The following is a 26,077-nucleotide window of genomic DNA, read 5'->3' on the forward strand; positions in this document are numbered from 1 at the left end:
GTATGGTTCCGTTACTATCATATCACAAACTACAACACCATCATGTGCTTCTGATGTACTAGTCACTTCCAAATTCTTCACTGATTATATTAAGGGTGACTCTTTAGTACAACTTCCATTAATTTTTGTCTACATCTGCTGCTATTTTAGCAGCATTTTCCAACATTTTTGTGTTCTTGAATGCATGTCTGTAAAAATAAATCGTTTATTGTACGAACTGAAAATTTTATCGGTATTATATCAATTCAAGCTACAATGTGGAATAAGATAAGTTGAAAGTAAACAAAAAACGCAGGCGGGTTAAGACTTGTTAGACCTTGCCGAAATGGCCTCTTTACCATTTTATTTAGGTTACGAGAATTTAACAGCATTATAGGGATGCACGGTTTGTTGTCTTTGAAACAAAAATTTATATTTTTTTGGGTTACGATCTATCAGCATTAGGCTATTGATATTTAGAATAACTATATTTTAAAAAAATTACAAATTAACACCTTTATAGCCTAAAAAAAGACCAACCAAAATATTTCAAAATCTTAAACTAAAGTGTCTTATTTATTTTAGAACATGAACCTTGGAAAAGATATCGGTGGATCGATTGGGCTATTAAAGAGAAAATTGTAAACCCTAGGGCTCCTGTGAATCCAATTAAAAGTTTTTTAACTGTTGACCCATTTAGAGATAAATACTCTTTTATGGTTCAAAAAGATCATAGTTTAGATACTGATGTAGTACCAGGTAAGTTCATTGAAACAGTTTTATGTTACTCTTAGATTTTATGAACTTGAATTGTAGACATTAAAAGATATAACGAGAACATAATTAAGTTAGTTTTAAAACTTGCCATGTTATTATACAGATATTGATCAAGAATAGATGAATCTGAAGGTAGGTATTAGATAAGGTAAAATAACAACTAGAGTGGCTCAAGGCCAGTGGAAAAGATAAGTTGGCTATGTCTAAAAATGTCTACAAGTTTTGATATAAAAGTAGATTAAATTCTACTTTTCTTCTTTATGTGCAGTATCAGAATTTTATTACGAAAAAATTATTGTAAAGAAGGCTCTACAATTTTCTGAAAAATAAAAAATTTGTAGGAAGGTGGTTGTATTTATATTTTTGGATCTAGTAGTCTTATTTAGTTCGAGTTTTGTAAATGATTTTATTTTTTTATAATTATAATAATTGTAATTGATTTTATTTATGGAAAGAGCAATGTTAGGTACACGACTGTCAGATAAAAAGAGGAACGACTGGGTATGATCCAAAACAAAAGTCGAGGACATAACAACAAAAATTGCCAAACTTAAATGGAGCTTGCGGGCCACACTGCTAGACAAAAAGACCAACGTTGGAATACTACAATACAACATTGGAGACCTTACGAAAGTAAACGACGAAGAGGAAGACCACAGATGAGATGGGTTGATGACATTAAAAGAATAGCCGGAACAAATTGGAAATATGTTACTCAGGATAGAGACCGATGGAAGGAGTTGGGAGAGGCCTATGTCCAAACATGGACGACAGAAGGCTAAGAAGAAGAAAGAAATGATTTTATTTAACGCTATTAGAAATTTGGTTTTATATTTGTTAAGATTTATACCAATTTTATTCTACTACTTGAGTACGATTGAGCAGAATTTTTGGAGTAAATGTTATTAAATCTTTTAATGCCACACCTACAACGCTTTTTAGGAACTACGAGACTCCTTTTTTAACATTTTGAACTTTTTTAAATGTTTTACCAGTTTTTTGATACATTTGCACGATTTTCTGTTGCTTTTTTGTAGGTTATAAATTAGTTAAAAGTTCTGTTTACGGTTGGCGAGAAACCACAAATTCTACTGAAGTGACTGGCTACTGGCTCTCTTAAGGCCGTTCCTCGCGATTCTGGGCATAGCTAAATTTCAATGTAAAAGTTTATATCAAATAACGCAAAAACTATGGCCAATATTGACATGATTCTTTTTTTATATGAAAGGTCTTGAAAAGTTCTAGTGCATTTTTTTGGTTGTAAATTAATAAATTGTTTAAACAATATTTTTTTTCAAATATTGTTGGTTAAAATAAACGTAAAAAATTCGTTTTTTAATTTGACCAACTACAGAATTTGACCCACTTTCCGAATCTGTTTTTATTTTTAACATAAATTGTAACACAAAGCAGCTATTTGGTATAAACTTTTTAAAAAATCTCCAAGTTCTGCTAAATGTAACTCTCTTTCGATCAGCACACGCTGTCCTTGTCGATAGCTTCTGGATTCTCGCCGACAGGTAGGTAAGAAGCATGGTATAATAAACGACAAAGGTAACATATTGCGCACAACCTCATAACCGTCGGCCAGGGAGTGACGTCACCCGCAGGGTAATCAGTCATCAACTAGTATTCGTAGAGTGCAGTTATCAGTTTCGGAGTTTTCTCAGAGTTATTTTTTAATTTTTACTATATGCGTTGTGCGGTATTTGGCTGTTCCTCTGATAACCAGAGCAAGCGAATCCTTGCCCTGACACGAGGTTTTTTCGTTTCCCTAAAGAGGAAAATCTAATTAAACAATGGGTGCACGCCACCGGTAGAAAAGATAAATTTAACCCAGACGGCTTATATTTTTTTAAAGCATTTTACAGAGACTGACTTCTATGTAAATCTTAAGCATCAACTGCTGAATTATTGGCCGAAAAATTATCGTGGTTTGAAAAAAGATGTTGTTCCCAACAAGAATTTGCCTATGATGAAACCTGAGGTCTGGTGGAGTAGAAGCGCAAGATAATATTTTGCAAAGAATGTCTGACGTGATTTCAACAATGCGAGTTAAAGGCAAGAAATCGCTGCTTCCGTTCCAAAAGGGTAACCCAATATATCAAAGTAAATACACATTTATAACATTTTACAAAACATTGTAGGTATTCTTATATTAAATAAGGCTCTGCAGTTGCTGCTTGACGATGTAGGCAAACGATATAATATAAACTACCTTTTGACGAGGCGCTTAAAATAAGATCCCTTTGAGAATTTTTTGGGGATCATAAGAGCGAAAGGTAGTTTAACCGATCATCCAACTTCTTTAGATTCTAAATACCGGCTGCGTTTTTATTTAATAGGAAAAACGAAGGAGCTTTTTCATATTACTGTAATGTAGAAGACGATAGTACTCCTACATTAACTATAAGCGGTAGTATGGTAGAAAAGCTTGCTAAAAATACAATCGTTGACACCAATCCTACGGATGGAGATGACATAGTTCTCTGTAAAGAACTCGATGATTTAGGATATGATGGACTAAAACATTTAGGAGGATTTATTTGTAGCAAGCTTAAATGCCAGTTACCAAATTTAACTAACCAAAGTTAGATACGTCTTACACCTGGACCAATCATTTGACAGAAGGTGGACTATGTAAACCTTTTAACAAATTTATGGCTCATTTGAAAAAACTAGAGCAAATTTTTTAAAACTTTAATGGAGATATCATATTTACTGGCAAGCAATATATTTTAAGTCTGTTAATATTGATTATCCTCAAGATGCTAACAAAATATTTTGTCGGTCGCGTATGTACTTCGCTAAAAGATTTTAATAAAAAAATTATTTTAGCACGTACTAATAAAAGAAAAATACAAAAAACTATCGCAAAATGTATATAGTTTTATATTGTTTTATACTGTTATATATATATATATATATATATATATATATATATATATATATATATATATCGCACCTTGAAAACCATAGGGCAGTAACTGCAAAAATCATAATGTTGAGTTATGAGCGTTTCATTTTTTTTTAAGTTAATATTATTTACTGTTATTCCAAAAATTAAGCTACAAACCTGGTATTTAGCATAATTGTCTTTAATTTTGCATATTTTTATATGCAGTAAGGAGTATGTGAAATTTATTTCAGGAAATAGGTATTTTAGCACATACGGCCATATGGTTTTAAAATATATATCAATTTTGGAAAACGATGCTGTAAAAATTCATATCAAATATAAGTTTTTTTTATTTAAGATTCTACTTATTTATTACAATTTTTTGGTTTTAACACTTAATCAAAATCATGCATATTGTATTCTGTTTGTTCGGTTTCTACTGCTCTTGAATAACATTAGCCTTGCACAGAGCAGATCTTGTTTTTTTAGATTGGATATTTCTGGTGGATGTGAATATGCTTTACTTAGTTCCATATTAGCCACCAACCCTCGTTGTCTTCGCCTTATATTAATGGTTCTGAACTCTGTATCATTGTAGCTTGTCTTAACCTAAAACTTATTTTCAAGTGTCTTCTCCACCTTGATTATCTTAATCTCATTCCAGACGACCCGATTTCCTTCTTCGTCAATATTATAAATGTTCCCCATTTCCTTACATAATTTTTTAAAGTCCAATATATCCGATGTAGACATTTCATAAATTTTGTAAGGTTCACCTGTTTTTTTCGCTGTTTGAACTACTGTGACCATAAATTGGTCCTCCTTTTAATGCCCTTTTTTTTGTTTCTCAATCAAAGAATGCATGTTATCTCCCTCATTTTGGGAGTGACCTGTTATCAAAAATTTGTGGGTAATTTTAGGTATGTTCAATTTCTGTACTGCATAGAGATAAAGACAGACAATATACTTATTCTTATTTTGCCCACTGCAGTTATCTGAATATAATATTATTTCCTGTCCTCTGGCTCAGAAATTTTAACAGGCATAAGGCTATTTCGTTTGGACCACGATAAGCAATTTCCTCGAACCAAAGGTAGCAGTGTCCTGCATTTTTGGTCAGGTCAAAAATTGTGAAATTAAATGTTGATAATCTCCTTTTGCAATTAAATAAGGAGAGATCGCCTGAAGGTGTCGGTAATACGGCTTGTAAGTCAAAACAAGCAGTAATGCAAGTATTGGATTTTGCAGATGTTGAGTCATTTTCTTTTTCTTTTCTACTAAGTTCCACTTCTTGACGGTGAGTATTATAGGCTGCTTCTAATGTAGTTTTATCTAATGAATTTTTGTAACTTTTACATAGCGAGCAGAGGTCTTTTTTGGGCTTAAAGAAACCTATATTAAATTCCGTGTTAAATATGGTCCCAAACGTAGCATAATTTCCGAGCAACGAACTTTTATCTTCGCAAAATTTTATATAATCGCGATGAATATCAGCCAGAGTTTTGTCACCACTGACGAATTCTCTGGTAGTTGTGTTCTTAAGTAGTGAGATTCCACTGTAGGAATGGATTCGATGTAACTCATTATGTTTTGTTTCACGACTTCGTCGATTCTTTTTCCATTCTTGTGAGTTTCTCTTGTCTTGTTCTCGCTTGTCTTTTGGGATAAACCCATCTACAGCACGACGTTGTATATTTGTTATAGTCTTGTGGTTTACTTCCAGTGTTGCGATAAAATTGTGCTTACACACTCTGTTTCTTGCTTTCCACTTCGAAGAAATAGGCATAGTTTGCTTCACGATTACTGTCTGGATTTACTCTTCTATATTTCATATTAGTTTTTCCAAAAAAAAATTACCCGAAGTTAATAATACTTTTGATTTAAAGAACCTTATATTAGGGGGAGCGCATAAAATGTAATACAAAAAGAAGGCATGTAAACTCCATCTCCTCACGTAATTGAGCGAGAGACGCCCGTGCTCCTCAGTGGCATAAATGGAAAAAAATTATTACAAGTACCTAGTTACCTTCTCATAGGAGATGTCAAATTCATGTGCTGAAAGTACTCGTGAAGTACTAGGCAAGCTGCTACTACGGGATGTTACGTTTAACTAAATTAAAAACGATTGTTTATTCACAACACAACAGATAAAAGTAGTTACAGGCAATGTTACATTTTTGCCAGGCTTGAAAAACCATTTGGCATTAACTGCTGATATTGCCAGATAGATCTGAGTTTTTGTTCCTATTTTAGAACCATAGAGCAACAACTGCAGATAATGCCTGATGGTATAAAAAGATGAATAGATTTTTTACAAAAGCCATAAGGACGTATCTTTCTGGTGCCGAATTTAAAATTCGTTGCAGATGCTGCTAAATAGCATTAAAAAATAGATTTTTTTTCTATTAGACTGCATTAAAAGGTCATTTTATGAAAAAATTGCAGATATTGCCATATGGTTTTCAAGGTGCGATATATATATATATATATATATATATATATATATATATATATATATATATATATATATATATATTATTATGATTGTTTATTTTGACACTAATCTTAGTTTATTGAGCCAATAAAAAAGAATTATAACTTGTTTGTTATCAAAAGTAAAATAATCCTTATATTACCTGTGTTCGATGGATTCAAAAGATTTTCTAGTTGTCTTTTATCGGAGAGAAGAAAGGATAAGAATAAAAATATATTATATTACAAAGATTTACGTTTCTTTATTTTATATGAACGAATAAAACAATTATTAAATTCTGTCGTTATCTTATCAATCAGCATACAAGAAAATAAATCAAATTTTTATAATAATAAGATTATAAAGCTACATACATTTATATTACGTGAAAACCAATTTTACTTAAAATTTTCTTTACTTGAAACAAGAAACAACAAAACTTTAAACTTTTGATTAGCCTAACAAAACCTCAATTCTTAAATTTGAATGCTAATGACCATGATGTCAAACCGATCCTTCACAGATATAAAATTCAATTGTACAAACACTTACAGCTTATTTTCTTCTTGAGTTGTATGTTGGAACATACCCAGAAAAGTCCAGTCTCCTCAACGATGTGATCTCTCCTCTTTGGCACCTCGGCTCCTTCTTAACGTCTCTGCAAACCTCCTGCAGACTACACAAAAAACACCTGATTCAGTTCTCCAAACGCAGCTACTTATTTATGACACCAGGACCTCCTTTTGTCAACTTGATGCCGTAAGAATACTTTCACATATATTTTATAAAATGCCCACGGTAGATACAAGGACCTCTTTTAATCTACTTGTTATCTCCTTCTGCAAACTATTCACTTCTTTTCGTTACGCCGGTATCCAAACTCACGAACCACACCCTATCTTGAGACAAACGACTGTTTCCTTTCGATGACCAAAATATCACTAACTCCTCTGGTCTCATGATCGGCTCACAAATTCCCATTTAAAAACGACCGTCCAATCAAAAGCTCAAATTGTGTTTACCATGATTTTGGAAAAGCCTAATTTCGGTTTCAGAGAAAAACTAAATAGCTTACTTTAAAATTGGTTTTGTCAATACACAATTTATACATATTTCAAAAGACTAGAATATGGTCATTTAATACTCGACTATACAAACAATGAAAAGATTAACTAAGACAGGTAAAATGTCTTCTAATTCTAAACAAAGGTTTTTTTGATAATTTTGTTTGAAACGGAAAAGCCAAACAAATTTCTATTCTTATCTACACTAAATCTTATCTTAAATTACTATATACATTTTTGTTTATATTGATATCTTAAAATTTTATTCCGATGGATATTTTTATTTATTTTTCTTTGGTTGGGAAAGAAAAAGTATGACAATATATATTATATATATATATATATATATATATATATATAGTTATTTATCAAGAATATTAACGCGATTGTAATATTTATTTTGAAAATTGGTATCGGACTTTTGTAAGATTGTAAGAGATTGTTGTTTTAAGTATTTAAATTCAAGTATATATTATTTACCAATTATTATGTATTGGCTATTATTTGGAATGTATGAAGAAATTAAAATAATATGCAAAATATCCATATTTAGGATGACTAAGGAATGACACTTTAGAATGACTTTAGGAGTGCTTATGTATACAATTAAGAGCAATGTGAGTACTACGCTGTAAGTGACGTAGCTGCGTAAGGTTAACGCGAATTTGTATTTCGGAATAGATGGCCCTAAGAAGTATACACCCTCCGGGGTAGGGTTATAAATAATGTTGAATAACATTACTAGGGCTTATTTCGACTTTTGACAAACCAGTGTGTTTATTGTTTTTAAAATGGGTAATTCACGAAGACGTTTATGTTTCGGACGAAAAAGTCGACAAGAAAATTTTATATAAATAAGCAGTAAGTACCTATAATTTGATTAAATATTTATATGAATAGAAATATTTTTTGTTGATTTGTGACATTTTCCTTCTAAATGTTTACACTGTTTTTATAATAATACTATTGTTTCAGTATTTGCTTATATAATAATAAGTTATTATGTAGAAACAGCATAGAATTTTAGTCAATCAGCCAGTACATTTTTTTATATTTCAATCAGAATTATTATTTTCTTTTCTTCTTTACATGAGCTCAGAGTAATACCCAAATATTTTGCAGTATTTGACTATGGAATTTGATTATTTATATTTATTAAAATATTTATTTTGAACATTTTTGTTAGTAAAGTTTACATAATATATGAAGTTTGGTTCGTCACTTGCTTGTCCAGTCATATTATTCCAGGGTAATAAGGATTATCTCATGACACTCACCTATAATGTCATCGAATGCCATAGTCTGTGGACTAGTACGCATTAATACTCTAACATTCCAACATCGAGACCTTCTGCAGACCTGATGCCTTCGACGTGCAGACACCTTTGACGAGCCAGGCTTATTCGAAGTTGGAAGCCCCAGATGCCGATGGAAGTCCCGGAGTAGACCCAGTCATCGCCCCTTACCGAAAGTGGTTGAAGTGATTGGATATGGCAGATGGGATCCGGACGACCGAGAAGAAGACGACTCCCGTTGGAGAAGTTGGCACGCCGACCGAGGATGGACCTGTAGGAGCTTGAGATGCCGTCATCACCACCGATCTCCCCCTGTGAGTAGTGCAGTGTTGTGTGAATTTCTTTTTGAACATTTTACTTGTATTTTTATGCATATTTTCTTGTGTATTTTCACATTTGTATTTTTTAATTAATAAATATTTCTACCAGTCGCAGAGTCTCCAGAGGAGGGGGGATGTCATCGAATGCCATAGTCTGTGGACTAGTATGCATTTCGATGCGCATCGCCCCGCCTCGAATTTTCCCATTGGCTCTTGACCTGGAAATCCCTATTTATCGCTCGAACAGCGCATATTAATATTGGCGATTTTCAGGTCAGTTCCTTACGGGCTCTCCGAGAGTTTAGTGCTCTTGGGGCGCTGCTTCCTGCTGTTCCAAGTATACTCTGTGACTGAGATATTGTTTTAACTTAACTTGGTGTTTTATTTCGACGAAGAAATTGTCATGTAAGAAATATCTTGCCTTTTTCAAGGCAAGACACCGAAATATTTACAAGTCCATAACCCGAAAATGGACTTAAAGTAAAGGAGCTCTTGACGTTAACTCCGAAGCCCTCAACAGAGCACTCGGGGATTTTAGAAGGTGGTTAGATCCTTATTTGTTCTCCCGAGGTAACAATAACACCTATAAGAAGAAAGCCTACCTGTTTTTTGCCTAAAGTTCGGAGCCGTTTTTAATGATTAACAATTTAATGCAAAAAACGCGAGTTTTTCGATTTTTTGCACTTTATTAGAAAGCTAAATACTTAACATAAAATAACTAAATTTTATTTTTTTAAATATTGACACAGCTTTAAAATGACGATTTTTGAAACTTGAAAAGTCAATTTGTTGCTTCCCAAACTGCAAAATAAGTGACAATTGATATTTGTTAAAAACTTTAAGTAAACTTAAACTTTAAACTTTAGAGTTCCACCCAAAGTTGGGTATTGGGATACTTAACAAACCCTCAAAATGGACCGATATTTATATTAATTAGTTTAAAAGTTATTGTACTGGTTTATCCCAGAGATCTTTTTTTTAGAATAACAAGACAGAAAATAATAAAGATAGATAATACTGTGGGTGACAAATGAAAGCAGAATACTGTCAATATGTATTAAAAAAAGATAAAAAATTGATTTATTATAGTCAAAATTCTGATGCCAAATTTTTGAAATTATGTAGTTTATAAACATTTAGAATAACTTTAAAAACATTGTCCTTAGAAAACAATTTTTTTTACATTCGAAAATACATATTTTCATCCGAATTTTTAAATAAAAAAATTTGGCCTAGGTTAATTTGGGCCAAAGTTAGTCATGTTTTTTTGTTAATTCATAGCTAATTTGATTATAATAATTAAGGAACCTCATTGACGCCATGTTAAAGAACGGGACTTGTATTTTTTGTTAAAAAATTTGCACAAACATTGTACCTTTATAGGACCCTCTACGAATTTTCCAAAAAGTAGTTTAAATGGTGACTAGGAAGAACCTACCAATCCATGGACTTTAAATACCGAACAAACAATAATTTCAAACTAATACAATTTTCTATATCTCTGGATCTACTCAATGGATTTTGATCATTCTTTTTTTAATTTGTATGTAATTTGTAGGTACATTACAAATATGTAATTTTTTTATATATTAAATAATTAACAAATTGTCTACTTTGTTTAAACAATTCGTGAAAAAATAATTTTCTTGCAAAAATCTATTTTTTTAATACTAGTACCATTAATAATCATAGAAAAAATCGCGTTTTTTGCACTAAATTGTTAATAATTAAAAAACTGCTCCAAATTTAAGGCAGGCAACAAATAGGATTTCTTCCTATAGGTCTACAATAACTAAATAAGTAGTCAGAGACCTGGATTATTGAGTGTCACGGACATCGTCTATTTTTTGCTTATTTCCTTGGAGTATATATTTGATTAACATCTGTGTAATTTCTCTGTCGCTTCCTCGCTGGTTTTGCATAATGTTATGATAGCAGTATTATCGGTAAATGTTGCAATTGTATTATTTTCTAGGACAATAATTTAACACGTATACAAAAGGTAAAGACACTTCTTTGTGGCAGCTTTGCTGTAATTTCTTTTAGTTCCGTGTATGTGTTTTCCTGTTTAATTCTGAAATGTCTTATTAAGATGCAGGATTCAATTATTGGAGAGTATCATTTTGGTAGATATATATTCTTAGTTTATAGTTATGTCGTCTTTGCCATACTTTATCATATACCTGAGTCACATCCTAAATTGTCCATTATATCCTTCATGATCCATATTTCTTAAAAACACTATATTTTTATCAACTAACTAAATGATATTAATAAATACATGTATTTACAATGTATTTTGTTATAATGAGTATTTTGCCACGACAACTTTTCTTCTGGTAAACAAAGGTATTGTTTAATTATTTATCTATAATAAATACTGCTGAAACTACTTCAGTTCCATCCGTACGTCGCATACTTTCGGTAAGCATTTATTTACTGTCTTGCAAATTGCGAATGGTTACTTTTCCAGTAAATGAAGAGCTAAAGTATTACAGCGGACGCTTTGTACATACGTAGTTGTAATTGTTTAAATTGACTTGTTAAAACGTTATTTGCGAAACTTTCATTTATCCCAGATTTCTGGGTGGTTCCTTAAAAAAGTATTGAACAGTAAACCTATTTCCCTTGGGACAAAACTTGTTGGATAAAACAAATGCATCAGGACGAGATGTAAGTACAAACACACCTACATCTTCGCACACAATTCCCTCCAATTTTCAGTTGCGGTATTTATATACAAATCCCGTATTTACTTTTTAAGATTGTTTAAATCAAAAACAAAGCAAAATCAGCTGTATGTCTTCACGGATTCTTTATCAGCTACCCCTCATATACCTTTTAGAACCTTCAAAAATCTGTATAAATTTTTTACGTAAAATCAATGATATTTTCCCAGATAGACTAGTGTACATGTCCTGTAGTGACTACGTAAAGTTGCCGACGATGTATGGTCTTTAGTAGCCCTTGTATAAGCAGTAGCCCGAATAACCAAATAAAAATATTTTTTTGTTTTGTTTTGCAATGACATGTTTATAAAATAAACATATTTTTTCGTCAGAAACAAAACAATGCGACTTTGTATAATTTAATTGAATTGGCGTAAAATATTATGTACTCGCTTTTATTTGTTCCCTTAAAAACAAACGAAAAATAAGTGACCTCAATTTTTTATTAAATAATACATGCCGGCGGCGCGGCGTGGATAACATATCATGTGATATACAGATTGAACGAATTTAAAACGGAACATACGAAATCAATGTATTTCGGCTCAACTCCGCTCTAGGTGGTTGGCCAACAAAAGGTTGTCAAATAATTATATTATAAAAATCCAATACTTCAGCGGGCTGCTGGATTCTGAATTCTTTCAAGAACAAGTCAAAACTCCACCCAAATAGGTTGCCTAGAATCACTGAAAAAACTAGACTACACAAGCAGTTATTATGCTGTCAAACCACTTATCGCTTCCTTATAGTCCAAGAGATAGAGCCGAAATTTTGAACTGATCAGTAATATAACATTTCTCTATTGGAATATATTCATTGTAACTGGGTTAAGACTTTGCCTTACAGGCGGACCCCTTCGTGGTACAGGGGGTGACTATACAGGGATGAAGTTGTCATTTTTTTCGGAAAAATTAACGATCGATAATATGGCTGAAAATTTGCCCAGAGTAAGATCTTGGTATAACTAGACGAAATCCCAAAGGGCGGACGCGAGAGTAGATACATAAGGGGTAGCGGACAGGGGTGAAGTTGCAATTTTTTTGGGAAAAATTAACGATAAGTAATATGTCCGCCATTTTCATGGCTCATTATTTAGCCCCTAAAAACTCTAAATCCAAAAGGGCGGACAGCTGGGTTGGTACATAGAGGGGTCAAATGTACCACTTGCCTGCGCATTTTAGGTCTAGGTAACAATTTTCAAACTGATTTTATTATGATATTTTTATACCGATTGATTTGAAAATTTGTATGCTCACTTCTGTTACTATTCTGAGAAGCGTTTTCCTCAAAATTTTCCAAAAAAATTTCCGTAAATGAAAATTTTCGTAATTTTTAAAGGTAAAATCTAATTTGTAGAATCCTTTCGATTTTCTGTAAGTTATACCATGATTTTTTTCCAAAAATTTTCAAACGATTTTTCCGATAAGAAAAAAAAATTTAGAAAAACTCTTCTAAAACATTTGATAAAACTCTTCGTCATCGTCTGAATCTTTTATAGAATATTTTGTAGTTTCAAAATGATATTATGATAATGTTTTTTTTTTCAAACTAAAGTCATATTTACTTTACAAATCACATTTTTTTCTTAAATATAAATATTTTACGAATTAATTTTTAATTGAATAAATGTTTGATATTTGATATTTTATTAAATTAAAGTAATTTTATAATGTTAACTATTAAATATTGTTTGTATAACAAATAGTAATTTTACTTATTTTTTATTACAATAAAAAGGTTTTTAAATTTATATTGCATAAATAATGGTTGTTCAGATATAAGAAAAATTTGATTTATTATTACATTAATAATCAAATACAAAATATATTATTTCTATTTATCAATAGGTAAAATTCAATTTGTAGAATTCCTTTAACATTTTACAAATAATTATTAATAAAAATCAATTTAATAGTGGAATTATCAATTTTTTAAGTTTTGAAATTTACTTTGTAGATATTTTCAATATTTTTTTTAACTTTTAAATTGATTGAATTTTTTTTTTTTTTTTCATTAGTTAATTATAATTTTACAAATTCTGTTTGGACATTAATTTTGCATCATTATTATTTTAAAATATTAAAATAATAATGATGCGCGTTCCATTTAGACCAGTAATTCTAGACGCATGCGCTAAATGTAATAAGTATCAAGATGCTTTTATCCAACTTGGTGAAACTGACTTCGATTGTAATGAAGTTTTTGAAACCTTAGAAACTTTCATATGTCACTTATATGGAACAGGACTGACGAGAACAATTCCAAAAAGAAAAGTAAACGATGTCAGATTTTCACTATTTAACCGGCAGTATAAGTTGTATGATGTAAACGAGCCTTTTTAAAAAAAAACTAAAAAATTTCGATGCTTCAAGCTTACCTCCATGTCAAGATGAACTACACCAACATCTACTGCGAGCCCATTATATTTCAAATATTTGGACAAATGCTCATAAAAAAGTACCAACAGAATTAATTGTTGAAGAACATGGTTGGGAGTTTTAAGATGAAACATATAAATTCAAATGGTTTAGTGGACCTCAGATGCCAGAATCAGTTCGAGAAGTAGTGATTGAAAATGAAGCAGATAATGAATGTGATATTATTGAAAGTGAAAGTGACGAAGATGATGAATGTGATGACATCAATGAGAATGAGAAAAATGACGAATTTTTTCTAAATTTTTTTTCTTATCGGAAAAATCGTTTAAAAATTTTTGGAAAAAAATCATGGTATAACTGACAGAAAATCGAAAGGATTCTACAAATTAGATTTTACCTCAAAAAATTACGAAAATTTTCATTTACGGAAATTTTTTTGGAAAATTTTGAGGAAAACTCTACTTGACCCTTTTCAGAATAGTAACAGCAGTGAGCATACAAATATGACTTTAGTTTGAAAAAAAAACATTATCATAATATCATTTTAAAACTACAAAATATTCTATAAAAGATTCAGACGATGACGAAGAGTTTTATCAAATGTTTTAGAAAAGTTTTTCTAAATTTTTTTTTCTTATCGGAAAAATCGTTTGAAAATTTTTGGAAAAAAATCATGGTATAACTTACAGAAAATCGAAAGGATTCTACAAATTAGATTTTACCTTTAAAAATTACGAAAATTTTCATTTACGGAAATTTTTTTGGAAAATTTTGAGGAAAATGCTTCTCAGAATAGTAACAGAAGTGAGCATACAAATTTTCAAATCAATCGGTATAAAAATATCATAATAAAATCAGTTTGAAAATTGTTACCGAGACCTAAAATGCGCAGGCAAGTGGTACATTTGACTCCTCTATGTACCAACCCAGCTGTCCGCCCTTTTGGATTTAGAGTTTTTAGGGGCTAAATAATGAGCCATGAAAATGGCGGACATATTACTTATCGTTAATTTTTCCCCAAAAAATTGCAATTTCACCCCTGTCCGCCACCCCTTATGTATCCACTCTCGCGTCCGCCCTTTGGGATTTCGTCTAGTTATACCAAGATCTTACTCTGGGCAAATTTTCAGCCATATTATCGATCGTTAATTTTTACAACTTCATCCCTGTATAGCCACCCCCTGTACCACGAGGGGCGTCCGCCTGTAAGGCAAAGTCTTAACCCAGTTACAATGAATATATTCCAATAGAGAAATGTCATATTATCATTCCAAAATTTCGGCTCTATCTCTCCGACTATTAGGCAAGCTCCCCTTTCCTTTAAAGGAGACAGATAGTTGAACGATATTTTATACAATGTCTATCACTGGGTATGGATTTATTTTTGTCCAAGTTTTATATTGGTCCACTATTTCAAATGCAGTTCAAACAGACATATATTAAATTGTATGTTCCGTTTTAAATTCGTTCAATCTGTATACACAATTGCGCCAGAGGGATGATTGTTGATTAATGAAAATGTAAAATCAGTACATCGATGTATTTTAAATTTTTAAATATTTTAAATATTTGTTAATTATTTCACATTCGGATTTCTACTTTTTTTTATTTATTTATTGCAACTTACATCATCTACGCTACTAATCAAATATAAAGAATACTACGTAAATATTGTGTTAAAAATAAGACTTGACTCAGACAGCATCCATTTATTATTGTTCATTGTAAATCTGTATACTCCTTTAGTTCATTGTCTTTTTTCTATTGGTTGGTTGATTAGTTCTATTTTTTAGCGTGATATGAAATGCGGTGCTGATATTTATTTGCTCCAGGTAGTATCTCTTCAGTTACCTAACTTATATATATATAATAGCTTGTGTATTTTTTATATTTATTATGTAGATATTAGTTTGTGTCATATCAGGGGGCACCAGTTACCGTTCTAAGCATTTTTGATTGGAACATTTGAAGGATCTTTGTGTTAGTAGGTTTACTGGCCTACTACTACTTTAAGTACCCACTATGCAAGTTGTCTAGATTGGTTTTAATATATATCGTCTTGTGTATAATAATATGGTTCTTTGATTTGCTATGGATCTTCTTTTTCTTTCATTCAGCGTCTTCTGTGAAATTTGCTGATCAACATGGCTATTTGCGCTTTCGAAGCTGCTGCACATAATAACTCGACAGATGACATTCCAAACCATTCACGAAATTTTTGCAGCCCAGAAATTCTTCTACGTCTTACGCTTCTTCATTTACCGATCCTTACTTGCGTTATAAAATGTACTCGCTGCTAAAAACTAAATTTTCTCTTCTTTATAGTAAATACAGAATGGTCAGACAAAAAAAACAGAGGCATTATTAGGAACTACGACTACATTTTTAAAAAACCCAGCCACAGTCAATTTTTGATTAAAATTTTTGATTAAAATGGGACACATTTCTCCGGTATTTTTTATAATTTTACTTTCATCTCTAAGTTAGGCTAAGAATTACTCCAATACTTTTTAATGGCAATGAGGTTTAATAAGATATCTCTTAAAAGCACTTGCAATTCACTATACATTCGTCTTGAAATTTTTGCATTAGGTCCAATACTTTATGTGATATAAAAAAACATTTAAAAATTAATATTTTCAGCTAGTTACTTATTTCTTAATATACCAAATTTTGAAACTGAAGTTAGGTCACCAATGAGGCCACTCGATGCTACCCCTTCTCTTAATTCGATGCCGTGAAATTTTTTTTTTTTTAATTTTGACGAACAACTAAATCACAATGCGAGGAAGCACTGTTCTGTTGAAAAGTCAAATGATCTTGATTATATTGTTAATCATTTTTAATTATATCACTCAATGCAGAAATAATCACGTCTTCCAGTAATTACAAATACATTTTACAATAAAAATTGTTAGGTAAAAAATGATTTTACCAGTCGGTCACCAAAAATATCAGCCATAGATTTAATTTTTTCGGCCGCTTTGTAGGCATTCTGTGAAAAATCGTGGGGTTAAATCAGACTAATAACGGTAATTGTGACGAATAATTGTTCCATTTATGATAAAAGTGTTTATATGGAAGGAATTTGTTCTTCTTTAAACTTGGCTGGTAGTTCAGTTAATTCCAGATACGGTTGCTACTTGCTTTGTACTTAACGTGAAATCTAGGTGAACCTAATACTGCATCTTTACGAGACTTTTGCACGAATGTTGATAAAAAACTACCTGGTAAAGCATATAGTCAATACTTAAAGCGGACTCTTGCTGTACTTGCAAAGTACCATAATATTGGCGTACTTGCCAAATATACGAGTAATGTGACCACCTTACTGGAAATTGAATGTTTTTGGTAAGGTTGTCAATCTGAAATTAATTTACTAGCATCCAAAATTGGGGTGTCAAATCTAAAAACTCAAAACCAACTCACTAATCCCAGTAAAACATCTATTGTCTACAATTCATCCAAAAAGTTAGTAGTTATCCCTCCCTGGGAAACATATTTACCTATAATCATTATTTCCAAACAATCAATATACCAAACAAAACACTACCTCTTCTCTGATGAAAAAGATTTAAAAAGCAAATTGCCGGTGGGATGCTATCATCAGTAACAATATTATAATTAAAACACAACTTTTTCCCAATGTCTTAAGCGCACATACAGGTGAATTGTTTGCAATAATTCAAGCGATGAACTATATTTCTCATACTAATAAAAATATTGTTATATGCGTGTATTCATTAGCATAATCTCTTACCATCAAAAATTAATATTTAAATACCCATTGATCAAAGAAATTTCGTACTAATAAAAAAACTTATGTTACAAAGGATATATTTCTAACCATTTTTTGAATCCCTTATCATACAAATATTACAGAAAAGTAAAAATTTATATACACCTACTGAAAAATTAACATCGAAATTAAATGAAAATAAACATATACCTAAGTACTACAAATATAAGATAAAGAATTAATTGCGCACTTCAAAATTCTAATGCTCAAAAATATTGGAGATTAAAGATATATTTATAGCCATGCTTCGGTAGTAGATTTTACACAACATTGATGGTACCAAATTGTATTCTTTCACAAGAAAAGCAAAAATAAATTTAAGAAGACTGCTAATTGGAGATACTAGAATGACCTATTAAACTTTATAGGCAAAAAAGAATATTTTAATGTGTTCTAACTCTAATAAGTTACTTTATATAAAGCATATTTTTCGTAATTGTCTAGTCTATAAACCTTCCAAGAAATATTACCATTTACAAGTGTTCAATCACAAGTTAGTCAATTAACCTCACATTAATCTTCATTTCCTGAATTTTTATAGTTTCACCATGTACAGTTGTGAAACATATAGATTAGTAGCATAATTACAGTTTATTCAACTTCCTGTAAACCATAGATTGCCTAGAACTGTGGTGCTCAGACTTATACTGCATGAGATTTACCACATAAACTGCAAGCGTCCGGAGATCGACAGTTATACTCTGATTTTTTGAAGTTTACTCCACTGTTATGAAATTTTGACACTAATGGCATTTCATAGCTTAATTAAATTATACCGGCGATGTTTTGTGTTTTCTGCATTATTCTTTTAATTTTTAGATTTTTAGTCTGCTTTTATATAAAAAACAGTTGTTTTTCGAACTCTTTAGCGACGTATTAGTATAATATAATATTTTTGGATTACCGTCGAAGGCCGATATGATCAACCAAAAAAGAAGATGTATTTGGTAACCTTTCTAGTAACTTTCTTGGGTGTGAATATGTCTCTTTAGTTTACTTCTTCTGGTTTAAAAACAAAGCATAGTAAAAAACAATTTTGAAAATAAAAAACCTTATTACACATTTCTAGTTAATAAAAAGTTGGACGGAAATGATCTCCATAGCATTGTGAACAATTTACAACACACTACATTCACAATGTAGATGTTCACATTGTGAACATCTACATTGTGAATGCTGATATGCCGAATCAGCATTATCGCAACTTTCGGGTAAATAGATAGCATCATTTCGATCATACACGTGTAATGAGTCAGGATAATAGGCACTATTTTAGTTTCGTTTATGTGGACTATTATCTTCTTTTTATTCTTGGGATTTTCAGTTTATATTTTCCCATTTTCTAATATTTGCGTCTAATACAATTCTCGTATTTTCTCCATGAATCGCGATCGACTTCAAAAACTTTGGCGATCGACCGGTCGATCGCGATCGACTCTTTGAGCACCGCTGGCCTAGAAAGTACTGATGAAATAATTATTGCAATCATTTCCTCAGTTCAAATTATAATTGCCAGAATTCAAAAGTTAAAGGTTTTTGTTCTATGTAAAGAGCAATACACTTATTTGATATATTGTAGCATTTTGGTGAGGTTATAAATATAGCTTTATGACTAGTTTGGGACGGATTCTATTATAAATTATTGCCTCAACAACTATAATGTTCTAATTTAGTAACTGTCAGTAACACTCTATTTTACTCCACGACTTCAAAATTTTATTTTATCATTGTCGATCGAGAAGTATCGGACATAGGGCATTACGAGTAGAAACAATTCGAAATTATAATTATATTCAAATTTGTCCACAAGGAAGCCTAAGGAATATTGTGAATTTGGCACTTTCCTATATGTACTGAACTTCTCGAAAGGCTGTCGTTTGTGTTATGAAATACAAATGTTAATATAATCGTAATATTGTAATAATAAACTTTATTGTGTATTATAATACATAATAAATTAAGTAAATTTAAAACTATTATGCTGATAATTTTTCGACTGTTCTAACAACCATTCAAATTTCGTCATTTTGTGTCATGTGGAACAATTTCACCCAATCATGTCAACATTAGACTGATAATTGCATTCAGTGCAATTTTCAATCCCTATGACAACACAATGACAACTTCATCCAAATAAATTTCAAAATGTCACGTTTAAAATGTTTTTAATACAATGAATGGATGGACTAAATGTTCTGCTGAAGCATGAATGTAAAGGAGAAAAAGATAACAAATTACTCGAATAGATCAACTGCTGTTAGCGAATTAGCAAAAAGTGGTGTAGAAGAACAACAATTACTAAAAATTACTGGTCATGGCAATCAGAATTCTATAAAACCATACTTGAATCTCGATCAAGAACACCACAACAAGATTATAAATATTATGCGTGGTAATAGACCTTTTATAATAGAGAACAGCAACGAATCTAATGTTAACTTAAATTTTAATATAATTGTACTTTCACTAATTGTACTTTTAAGAAATAAATGTTTCGTTATGTTGAGTTATGATTTTTTTTTCGAAAAATTATCCGCCGAATATCCCTCGGACATTGATGAATGCCTCATATCTTCATGACAAATTTCTTAAGCTCGTTGCTTGGTAACAACACTCAGCCTTCGGCTTTGTGCTGTTACCAAGGAACGACCTTTCGATTGTCATGAAATTATCTCGTCTATTTTCAACGTCCTAGGGATATTACTACTGATAATTTAAAATTTATTAGAAGAACTAACACAGAAGTAAAGACTGAAGGTGTATAATGGTACATTTTATTAAACATATTTAAAATGTATGCAAAAGGACTACAATTCTTCAAAACGTTTTCTGTCTAGTCTGACCATCAGATGAAAAAACGTTCGCCAATGAGGGTGGTCAAAGGTGGCTCGGCTTTTTCACTGTGAAATAATAATATTCAGCTAGCTAACTCAGGATGTCTCTTTAAAATTTTAACGAATTTAAGTTTGTCCATCTTGTAAGTTACTAATGTTGTGTCGCATCCTGAAAAAGCATCAAGAAACGGCAAATTCTCTGGAATGACGTCGCCAAATATAAAACTTTAAGGACAGTATATTTGATGCGACTTACACTGTTTTGAAGGTTTAAAATAATTGGACAATTTAAAAACACAACATTGGACTGCTCCCTTCCTAATGCTGTGAGCAAAACAAGTATATCAATGTCCTCTGCTGCGACAGTCACATAATCATAGACTTAGAGCAGTTTTGAAAAGGTCTATTAAGTTTGTTTTGTTCTTTTGACTACCAACAAATTTATTTTGGAATACTATTGGTATGTTGCTCTTATTCATCTATATCTCTGTCTATTGGTGCTCTTTCGTGCGCAGGAGGTGGGGTAAGTTTCGTGGTGCCGGAAATGGTCGACAATAAATTAATAATAACATAAAAATGTTTATAAACTAATAAATTGATTAAAAATAATATAAATAGACAAAATATTATATAATAGAAAACTAAGTCTAATGGTTCGTTTTTATCGTATTCTTGCGAATAATCAAGAACCCGGTTAAATTCGGAACGCTGTAAAACCCTGAAAAATTATTAATAAAATTATACAAAGTTCTAATGAAAATGATACATTGCAAAACCCTCTATATTATTGATCTGACATTATTTTATTGTAAAATTACTAAAGAAAAAAGTAAGGCCGAAAAGAAAATTTATTCACAGATATTTTCGTTAACAACTTTTTTATTTTTCATTTTAACATAAAAAGTAATAGAAATACCTAAATATGTAGAAAATTTTATTTGCTATACCTAATGTGTAATAAAATTTTCCAAGATGGCGGCCGGGGATAAGGTTGACGACCTCACAAACTTGAACTTAAGTTTAGACTTACCCTCCCAACAAATAAAAAAAAATAAAATGGCATCCTCTAAGAAAAGCTCGCCATTTCAATGAACTATAATCATTTTTTAATTTATGAATTTAAAAAATAATAAAAATTAGAAATTTCTGGTAAAAAGCAGTTACATTGAAATAAATGTAAAGCAAAATAAAACCAGTGTATTGCCTTATAGAATAAAATTATAACATTTTCTATAAATTGTATAATTCTATGGTGTACTATTTATTCTAACATAATTTGTTTTAGAAACGAAAAAAACAGATCATTTACCGAAATCTAAACGAGTAAAAACAACATTTGCCTATGAAGATATTACAGAATGGTTAGACTTCGAGAATATTTATCAATCCTTGCAGCTGATATCAATATATTATAGAGGATCTTCGTTTAACGTCAAGACAAGGGTGTCCAATATAAGCAGTGAAAACATTAAGAAGGAAACTAGATACCCTTTTGCAAAAAAACTAGAACAATTGCATGGGATGGAATGGAAAGAAATTATATATCCCGTTGTATTGCAAAAAAGTAGAAATGAACCCATATATTTATTTTGCGATTCATTATTTAAACAATCCGTAGTCATTAACTTAAGGTTTGTATTTTATCCCCAAATTTCTATCATTCCATTGTTCTTCGGTCAAGTCTCGGGAGCTCATTTCCTTTGTTATTCCCTCCTTCCATGTTTTTTTCGGTCTTCCTCGTTTCTTACGATTTGGTGGTATCCATTTCATGGCGATTTTTGGTAGTCTTGTTTCTGGCATTCTTTGAACATGGCCATACCATATAAGTTGTTTCCTTTCTATGTCTGTTGCCAGTGATGCATCTACCCTCATGCGATTCCTTATTTCATAGTTTCTAATTCTGTCTGCTCTAGATATTCGAAGTGATCGTCTAAATACATCCATTTCTGTTGCTTCGAGTTTTCTTTTATTGCTTTCTGTTAGTCTCCATGTCTCTGTACCATAGGTTAAGCTGGTTTTTATGAGAGATTCATATATATTGTATTTTCGTCTTTTATCAATTTCTGAGCACCAAAGAACTCCGTTAAGGCATCCAATTGTTCTACGGGCCTGGGTTATTCGTTTTCTAATTTCCCTATTGTCTGTGCCTGTGGTGTCGAAATCAATTCCTAGGTAGGTATATTCAGTGCAGAATGCAATTTCGGTTGTGTCCATCTGAATGTTGGATAGTTCTGCGCCTATTGGGAGATATTTTGTTTTTTGTGTATTGAGTTCTAAACCCCACTTTTTGTATTCTTCCTGTAGTTTTCTGGCCATATAATGTCAGGTCTTCTTTATCGTTGGCTATAAGGACTTGATCGTCTGCAAACTGTAGGGTATATAGGCAAGTTTCTCCCAGGTCAATGCCCATTCCTCTGCACTTTCTCTTCCACTGATACAGTGCTTTCGCCACATAGATTTCAAACAATGTGGGGGATATGCAACACCCCTGCCGGAGTCCCTTGTTTACAGAAAAATTTTTTAAAAGTCTATTTCCAATTTTTATTCCCGACGTTGATCCTTCATAAAGCTGTCTAAGGGCGTTAATTACTGTGTGGTTAATGTTTGTTTCCTGCAAAACTTTCCATAGCTTTTTAGCGGGTACAGTGTCATAGGCCTTCTGAAGGTCTATAAACATAAGGTGGGTTTCTTGGTTGGTACTTGATCTTTTTTCTATTATTTGTTTCAAAACAAACACATTATCGGTGCAGCTCCTTTCCGCTCTAAAGCCAGATTGTTCCTCTTCTTCTTGTTCCTTATATTCTTGTTCGATAATGTCTCGAAGTATCCTTCCATATAGGTGACTTAAGGTACTGGTTACTGATATACCTCGATAGTTTGGGCAGTCCAGTTTACTTCCCTTCTTATGTATAGATGATATGAAGGATACCACTCATGCGGGACTGGTGCACCGTTTAGATATTGGTTTATACACCAGGTTAATCGTTCAAACAGTTTGTTAGTGCCGCATTTGATTAGTTCTGCTGGAATTCCCTCCGGACCTGCAGCTCGACCATTTTTTAGTAGTTGTATCGTTTTTATGACAGTCCTCTCATCGATGTTTATCGTTTATCCCTGTATGTGTATTTCAGTTGAAGACATTTCTCTATATTCCTCTCTGTTTTCTGTTAATAGACTTTCGTAATGTCGGATCCAGTTCTCTTTTGTTATTAATTGTATGTTTGTTTCTCTTTTTTCATTTGATTTAACTTTTGTCAGGAATTTCTACGTCTCTGAGCATTTTCTACCTCCCATATATGTGTCTATCTCTTTGCATTTTTTGTCCCACATTTCTCGTTTAGCTGTGTTTACTAGTTGTCGTATTCTTCTTTTAATATCTTTGTATTCTTCTCTATCCAACTCCTGTTTTGTGTTTAGCCATTTGTGGTATGCTTTTTTCTTCCGAAGTACTAGTTCCTCAATTTCTTGATTCCACCAAAGTTTTTTCCTAGCGGAATTAGTTTTTAGTCCAATGGCCTCCTCTGCTGCTTCTTTGAGGCTACTCGTTATGTTTTCGTAAATTTGTTCTACTGACTGGTCTTCTATATTATGTACCAACTTTTCGTCTAATCTGTGCTGGTATAGGTTTCTTGTGCTTTCGTTGATAAGGCTGTTTAAGTTATATCGTTTGTTCGTTATCACTTCTGTTTGTTGAGGTTCCTTATTAACGTTATTGTCCTTCTTAGATTTAAAAGGAAATACCATTTTTGCCCTAACTATATAGTGGTCGGAACCACACGTCGGTCCTCTAAGTACTCTTATATCATTCACTTTTAAGATAGTGCTTTGTTTGACTATTACATAGTCAATGATCGATTTTAGATTCCTTGTATGTTGTACCCATGTGTATTTGTGAATAGCCTTATGTTTATAGAAGCCGTTCATAATTCTCAGAGTATGACTCTGACACAGTTGGATCAGCCTTTCTCCATTGTCATTCAGGTTTATTTCACCGTATGGACCGATCACCTCACTGTTTATTCTTTATATCCCCAAATACATTTAGATTGAAAGGACTCGCATAAAATTTAAAGTTGTTAACGGATTCAAGGAAATTTTTAAATGAGAAGTAATAAAATGAGGTTTTAGGGACATATATTTAAATTTCGGTAGGTTATCTTCCTTTTTCTTATTAATCGTCGTTGTTTCCATCCCATATGTAGCAGCAGGTCTTATTAAGGTCTTATGTAGGTTCATATTTGTACTTTAAGTTAGAGTCTTGCTTTTCAGCATGTTTATATTTATTTTATATGTTTTTCCTTTCAGAATTCTTTCCACTGTTCTCTATTTTCTGGTTTTCCTGTTGTTAGTTCCGACTTAAGGTGGATACAGTTTTAAATTAGTGGTTCTGTGTGATGAAATATTTCTGAGGTGCTGTGTCGTCCGCCCCTACCGTTTTGTATTTTGTTTTGTGCTGGTTTATCTGTAGCCCTATTTTCTTTTCTTCGTTATCTAATTTTTTAATTGATCTTATAAGTGTCATCTTTGTCTTTGCTATGATGACTGGATCATTAGCATATGCTATTACTTGAAATTGATCTGTGATAATGTTTTTGTTTACGAAGTTTCCTTATTAGTGCTTCTAATATTGAGTTAAATAGTGTTGGGGAGATAGAATCACCTCGTTTCATACCTTTGCGTACTTTGATCTTCTTAAAAGTTGTGTTGAAACTAATATTTTTGCTGTGTTTTTACTCACTATTAGGACACGGATTACTTTTTCTGGGATTTCAAGATGCTCTAGCCCTTTCATCATTTTCTTTAGATTAATTGTATCAAAAGCGCTTTTAAAAAATATAAATAGAACGTGTATATCTCTGTTATATTCTCCCGATTTCTAAATTATTTGGTCCACTGTATGTGTGGAATTAATAATTGTTGATCTCCCCGGTCTGAACCCATTCTGATATTCTCCTAATATTCATTCAGCGCGTCATTTAAATCTCATACATAGTATGTGTGCTAGAATTTTGTATGTGGTATTTATATAGAGTTATTGCTCTTCAATTCTCACACATCTCCCGATCTCCTTTTTTATAAATAGGCACCATAATATCTCTGTTTCAATCATCTGGGAGCGTGTTTGTGTCCATGTTTGTTTTATTAGCTTGTTTATTTTTTTGTGTAATTTTTTTTCCTCCGTATTTTATTAATTCCTCCCTTTAATTTTATCTTCTCCTGCTGTTTTTCCGTTTCGGAGGTTTTTAACATCTTCTTCTTTTGTACAGATTTCTGTTTCATCGGTGTATTGTACTATTGGTCTAACTTATTTATCGTAGTGTATTTCCTCCGTAGTGAACAGCATTATTTGTAATATTTTTTCGATATTCTGCTGATCTGTTTATTATGGTTTCTCCTTTTTAGTTTGTTAGTCCTCTTGTTTTAATATCGAGCGTATTTTTGTTGCTTTGATTTTTTGTAAAATTGTTTTATTTTATGATTTTTTCTGTCTTTTGTATTTTTTATTTGCTATTTCTAATTTGTATTCTTA

The 26,077-nt window shown here is 31.7% G+C and overlaps 1 protein-coding gene across 3 annotated transcripts in view; it reads left to right on the forward strand.

The window, feature by feature from the left end:
• LOC140439427 (androglobin-like) overlaps window positions 1-26,077 on the forward strand; it is a 174,674-nt gene that overhangs the window by 59,533 nt on the left and 89,064 nt on the right. For all 3 annotated transcript variants that reach the window (XM_072529330.1, XM_072529344.1, XM_072529335.1), the window contains exons 8-9: window positions 565-738; window positions 21,833-22,178. In XM_072529330.1, the coding sequence (XP_072385431.1) occupies window positions 565-738; window positions 21,833-22,178 (520 nt within the window). The remainder of the gene's footprint in view (window positions 1-564; window positions 739-21,832; window positions 22,179-26,077) is intronic.

Source organism: Diabrotica undecimpunctata, chromosome 1 (genome assembly GCF_040954645.1).
Source record: "Diabrotica undecimpunctata isolate CICGRU chromosome 1, icDiaUnde3, whole genome shotgun sequence".
In the NCBI taxonomy this organism is placed as follows: Eukaryota; Metazoa; Arthropoda; class Insecta; order Coleoptera; family Chrysomelidae; genus Diabrotica; species Diabrotica undecimpunctata.